Genomic DNA, 6,018 nt, shown 5'->3' with positions numbered 1-6,018 from the left:
ACTGCAAGTTTTTAGCAATTATTTTCATCACTAGACTCTCAACACTGGTTACCGAGCCACTTTGACAGTAGCTGGCATCAAAACATTATGTGCATACAGTAAGTATTAAAATGCGACTTGGATCTCAAAAGGATAGTACATTCCTCAGGCCAGAAGCTTCAGCATCTCTTAGAAAATCTACATAGCAGAGGCACAGTTAGTACTTAATATCTAGGGACCATGGATTTCACAAGTAGTTATGAATCAAAGACTGGAGGCAAAAACTATATTATTAAGAGCAGTCTCTCAGCCCAAATGAGACTAGGACAGCTAAGGAGGTCAAGGCAACTAGGTCATCGTTGTAGGTTCCTTTTTTTTTTTTTCATATTGTAAACATCCACGCCTCCTGAGATAACTCACGTACTCTATCCTCAAATTTGACACATGGCAAATTTAACTATTAAGCATGGTTATCCGCATCTTTCTACAAGTTATCACAAGGGTACCTTTGTGATACAAGGGTTATCACAAAACCAGTAGAGCAAAGCCTTGCTAATGAACACACGTGCTGGAAAACAGATCTAAAATATCACGACCAGAACAAGCCACAGTCTTGGCGGCTGTCCTGGCCCATAAGAAATATTACAGCCTTTAAGACTGAAGTCGATAAAATGCAGTCGTTTCAGCACTGCGTCCAGGGAAGAGTACCCGGAATGCTCGCTACACTCTGACCGCATCCTTCGAGAACTCCTAGCCACTCTAGTGTGTGTTTGGCCAACTGAGTCCGCAGGCAAAGCGCTGAGCAAACGCGAGGGCGCTGGCTGGTTTGCGAAACCTGTCATTCCTTTTGGAAACGCAGCGCCTGCCCAGGTTTTCCCTGGCTCCGAGCGAGCTACACACCAGGCTTTCTCTGCCTCGGGAAGGCGGCGTCTGCTCGGGCCGCTGCCGCAGGACTGGGTACCAAACCCGCTCGCTCCAGGCACCGCTGGCATCCAAGGCGGCACGCGGCGGGGAACCTGAGGGTGCCTGGGCTACCCGGCGGGCTCCACCACGCGTCCTGGCCTCACAGCTGAGTTTCCGCATCTCCGAGCTTCGGAGGCCCGGCCCGGGGTCCATTCTCCACGGATCCCCCAGCGCAGCTCATCCGCCTCGGGCTGGATGGCTTCCACCGGAAGAGTGCGGAGAAAGGCTCAGTTGCCGTGGGCAGGGCGCGGATTTTATTACTGCGGATGGCGCAGTCGCCTCCCCTGGAGACCCGCGACAAAGACGCAAGCCCCCCGCCGCGCTCGCCGCTGCTCTGGCCCCGCCCCGGCGCAAAAGACCCTGAAAAGCCTCCAAAGAGGGGTTCGCGCTCCCGAGTTTGCAGATGGGGCTGGACGGGCCGGGAAGTTCTCTCGGCGGAAATCGGAGGAATCCTCCCACCTCCACCCCAAAGATCCCAGCCTCCCGGCGCAGGTGGCCCGGCGCGCCCATACCTTGGTGGCGGGGTCCGCGGCAGCGATGGCGGGGTCCCCGGTGGTGTCTGGCGCCGCCTCGGCCGAGGGGCCGCCGCCGCTGGGCTCTGGCTCAGCCGGCGTGGAGCTCCCCTCGGGCGGCTGCTCCGGGCTGCGCTGCTCGGTGGAGCTCCCGGCGCCCATGGCTCCTTCGCACTTCGCCCGCGCCCAGCCGCCGGGTTACGCCTTCCCCAAGCCGCAGGGACAGGGGCAAGAGCCAAAAGACGCGCGCCAGCGAGGTCCTAAGAGCGCCTTCCTTCGCCGCCAGCCTCCTACGAACGCGCCCAGCCTGCGAATGAAGGAGACGCGCTCGCCGCAAACTCCTTAAAAGAAAAGCGGAAAAAAAAAAAGGGCCACCTCTTAGCCTCCGCCCCCCTCCTCCTGGTTTTTCCCTCGCTTCATCACATGAGCACAGCCCCAGACACGCCTTGCAGCAGCATCTGCCCCCAGGCTGCCGGGACCAGAGGCGCTGCGACGCGCCAGCCCAGGTCCAGGCAGCAGCCCACCGGGCCCTCGGGCGCCTCCCGTTTCTAACAGGGGGACGGGAGCTGCGGGGACGACCCAGGGCCTCAGAAGGCAAGAGAGCAGGGGAGCAAAAAGCCTGCCGGGCACACTGGATTCTCTGGGGTTTATTAAATGATGGATCACCCAAGGCAGGAGCTTCTGCTGCAGCCGACTTTCAGCTCGCCCAGGAGCGAGTCCGAGTCCCCATTTGCTTTCCTGCAGATTGTGTTTAACTCCAAACATTTGTTCCAGCCTCCTCCCCATTAGCAGGAGAAAGGCAAGCGCTCCCTGGCTCCTCCTGAGTCCAACCATATTTGGGCACCTCACGTGGCAAGAGCAGGGAACCGAGAGGTTAACGCAGTCAGGCCACGGATGAGGTGGGCCACGCAGGCCCACGCTCTCCTATCCTCCGGAACAAGTGATGTCAGGCGATGCCATCAGCAGTGCTAGCCGCCCCCCTCTCCCCGGGGAACGGGGGAAAAGAGGCTGTTACCGGAAATGTGCCTGTCCTTCTTTGAGGGCCTGTGCTGGAGGTTACGCATCCAGGCCACCTCTGGGTGATGCTGAGACATGACAGCATAGATCTGTTCCTTTGCCACCAGCCTTTCTCAAAAGATGAAGACTTGAAATAATATCAGTCCAAGTGGCTTGCATCCTTTCCTTTCCGACCCTTGAATGTAATATTTATTATATGAACATGGCAGCCAATCAGTAAGTATTTGAACTAAATTAAATTTGTAGCTGGATTGCTTGGAGCAAAGCATTAAGGCTTTGGGGCTGAAAAAAAAATTTATTCCAGTTGTAACCGACAACCGAGCGCCCCAGTTTTCACAAATACTTGTAATCTCCATTAGCAATGAAGAAACCATCCTGGTTAACACAGCGAGACCTTGTCTCTACAAAAAAATTAAAAAATTAGCCAGGCGCAGTGGTGCACCTGTAGTTCTAGCTACTCAGGAGTCTGGGGTGGAAGGATGACTTCAGCCCAGGAATTCGAGGCTGCAGTCAGCTATGATTGTGCCACTGCACTCCATCCTAGTCGACAGAGCAAGATTCTGTTCAAAAAAAAAAAAAAAAAAAAAAAGAGGAAAAGAAGAAACTTTCGGAATCCTCACACTAAATTCCAGATAAATATCTCATACTCAGATTTAGTACAATTTTGTAGAAAGTTGGTGTAAGCGGTAGTTCAGCACCAGGATGTTTCATGCCTAATGAATTGCATGAATCGAATGGTACCCTAGGAACCATAGGTCAGTTACTCACCATCAAATTTGTTTCCTGAATTAATTTTTTTTTTTCTTTTTTGAGACAAGGTCTTGCTGTGTTGCCCAGGCTGGTCTTGAAAAACTGGGCTCAAGTGATCCTCCTGCCTCGGCCTCTCAAAGTATTGGGATTATAGGCGTGAACCACCATGCTGGGCCTGTTTTCTGAATTAATTACTTTTATGTAAAAAAGGCCAATTTCCCTGGAGTTTATCCCTTAAGAAACAGTATATTTGCAAAATGCTGAGTTTTAGGAATTTATACACAGTCCCCCCATTTTGACTTAAATTTTGACTATTTAGGAAACATTAGAATTCTTATTCTGTGTCAGGCACTGTTCAATGCACTTCGCATAGTAACACCGTGGGATAGGCAGTATTATTCTCATTTTACCATTGGCAGGTGGGGGAGGAGTAGGTCCAGAGAAATTAAATTGTGTGCTTGAGGTTTCACACCCGGGAGATGGAAGAGCAGGGAGTCCAACTGGCATCTGCCTTCAGTTCCACACTTCACCACCGCATGGCACTCCTCTAATCAACTGTGTTCTCTCCTCTCAGGAGTGCTAGTGAAACGTGGCATTTGGACCTCACTTAGGATTTTAAGAGCAAAAAGCACTCTTGAAACCTACTTGAGGATGGGCACGGTGGCTCACGCCTGTAATCCCAGCACTTTTGGAGGCCCAGTTGGGTGGATCACCTGAGGACAGGAGTTCAAAACCAACCTGGGCAACATGGTGAAGCCTCATCTCTACTAAAAGTACAAAAATTAGCCAGGCATGGTGGCATGCGCCTTAATCCCAGCTACTCAGGAGGCTAAGACACGAGAATTGCTTGAACCCAGGAGGTGGAGTTTGCAGTGAGCTGAGATCGTGCCATTGCACTCCAGCCTGGGTGACATAGAGAGACTCTGTCTCAAAAAAAAAAAAAAGAAGAAGAAGAAAAAAACCTATTTGAGAATGATTAACGTCAGCACGTTTGAAAATGTATCAGTAAGTAGCACAAATACTGTCAACATTTTCACATTGTGTGAGATTACATTTACTTGGTTCTTGGGAAATTCTTAGCAAAGGTTTTCACATCTACTAGCCTTCAAATTTTCAGAAAGGATTGCAAGGTCAAGCCAACAGTGTACAACCTACATGCTGAGGAATACATCAGCATCTGCTTAGATTAGCAGTTACTTGCTTTTTGTTTATTTTCCAGGCCAGGTAAATGTTCATATTCTTATTTGTAAAAAGTAAAATCATAGGACTAGGCGTGGTGGCTCACGCCTGTAATTCCAGCACTTTGGGAGGCCGAGGCGGGTGGATCCCGAGGTCAACAGATTGAGATCATCCTGGCCAACATGGTGAAATCAAGTCTCTATTAAAAGTACAAAAATTAGCCAGGTGTGGTGGCACGTGCCTGTAGTCCCAGCTACTCAGGAGGCTGAGGCAGGAGAATCACTCAAACCCGGGAGGCAGAGGTTGCAGTGAGCCAAGATCACGCCACTGAACCCCGGCCTAGCAACAGAGACTCCATCTAAAAAAAAAAGTAAAATCATATTTTAGGAGATGTGCACATTCTAGTACTCTCTATTCTGCCTGAAACAGCTCTGTGATAAGGGAGAATTCACACAAGCACATACGTAACTACCTTTGGTTTCTGAAAATCCCTTCCATCTTACTTAGAGACTAGGGAGTTACTCTTTGTTTTTTTGGTTGTTTACAAAAGTGATTATGGTCAGGCCTGGTGGCTCACACCTGTAATCCCAGTACTTTGGGAGGTTGAAGTGGAAGGATTGCTTGACACCAGGGGTTCAAGATCAGCCTGGGTAACACAGTGAAACTCCCGTCTCTACCAAAAATGAAAAAATTTAGCCAGGAGTGGTGGTGCATGCCTTTAGTCCCGGCTACTTGGGAGGCTGAGGCGAGAGGATCACTTGAGCCCAGGAGTTCCAGACTGCAGCCTGGATGACATAATGAGACCCTGTCTCCAAAAAAAAAAAAAAAAAAAAAAGAGAAAGAAAGAAAGAGAAGTGGTTATGTAATTAATTATCTCTAGCAATGAAATAGCCCAACCTTTTGGTATGCCACTTAGTGCTTCCGAATGTTACAAAGTTCGTTCTTTCGCTCTTTCTTTCTTTCTTTCTTTCTTTCTTTCTTTCTTTCTTTCTTTCTTTCTTTCTTTCCTTCCTTCCTTCTTTCCTTCCTTCCTTCCGTCCGTCCTTCCTTCCTTCCTTCCTTTCTTTCTCTCTCTCTTTCTCTTTCTTTCTTTCTCTCTCTCTGTCTTTCTCTTTCTTTCTCTCTCTCATTCTTTCTTTGTTTCTTTCAATAAATGTTTATCGAGTGCCTATTACATGCCAAGCACAAAGTTACCATTCTACTTTCCAAGGTTCTAAATCGAGTCACTGACATTTTCTTTTCTAGGGATTCCAAGATGCCTTCAGAATTGCTTGGATTGGCATCCGTGTGGAGGGGAGGCAGGTGTTCTCTATTTTTCACTTCTCAGTCTAAGGCTGTTGGTTCATTGTCTCACTAGCAGCTCAATTTTTCTCCAAATAGCAGGATGCAGGTGTCCCCACACATCCTCTCCCATGGGGTAGTCGTTGGTAGAGCTGTTTCCCTGAGAGGGTTAATTATCTCATAAAAACAGTTTGAGATTTCTCAAAAACAAATACACGCTGCCTGTGTAGCAGGCTGAACCTGTACTTCGCACACATACTTCTCCAGAAAGATGGGTCACGTGATATTTAACAATAAAATGTGGAGTCATAGTTGAGCACTTTGTGCATGCACCAAA

General features: G+C 49.1%; 1 protein-coding gene across 1 annotated transcript in view; it reads right to left on the bottom strand.

The window, feature by feature from the left end:
• AKAP12 (A-kinase anchoring protein 12) overlaps positions 1-1,965 on the bottom strand; it is a 128,792-nt gene extending 126,827 nt beyond the window's left edge. Inside the window, exon 1 of the mRNA XM_017887622.1 lies at positions 1,455-1,965. Within this exon, the coding sequence (XP_017743111.1) occupies positions 1,455-1,616 (162 nt within the window). The 5' untranslated portion in view covers positions 1,617-1,965. The remainder of the gene's footprint in view (positions 1-1,454) is intronic.
• Positions 1,966-6,018: the final 4,053 nt, after the last annotated feature.

Source organism: Rhinopithecus bieti, unplaced genomic scaffold, assembly GCF_001698545.2.
Source record: "Rhinopithecus bieti isolate Rb0 unplaced genomic scaffold, ASM169854v2 scaffold_16097, whole genome shotgun sequence".
NCBI classification, from domain to species: Eukaryota; Metazoa; Chordata; class Mammalia; order Primates; family Cercopithecidae; genus Rhinopithecus; species Rhinopithecus bieti.
Note: the sequence above shows the minus strand (reverse complement) of the source record. Positions and strands in the feature narration are given on the sequence as shown.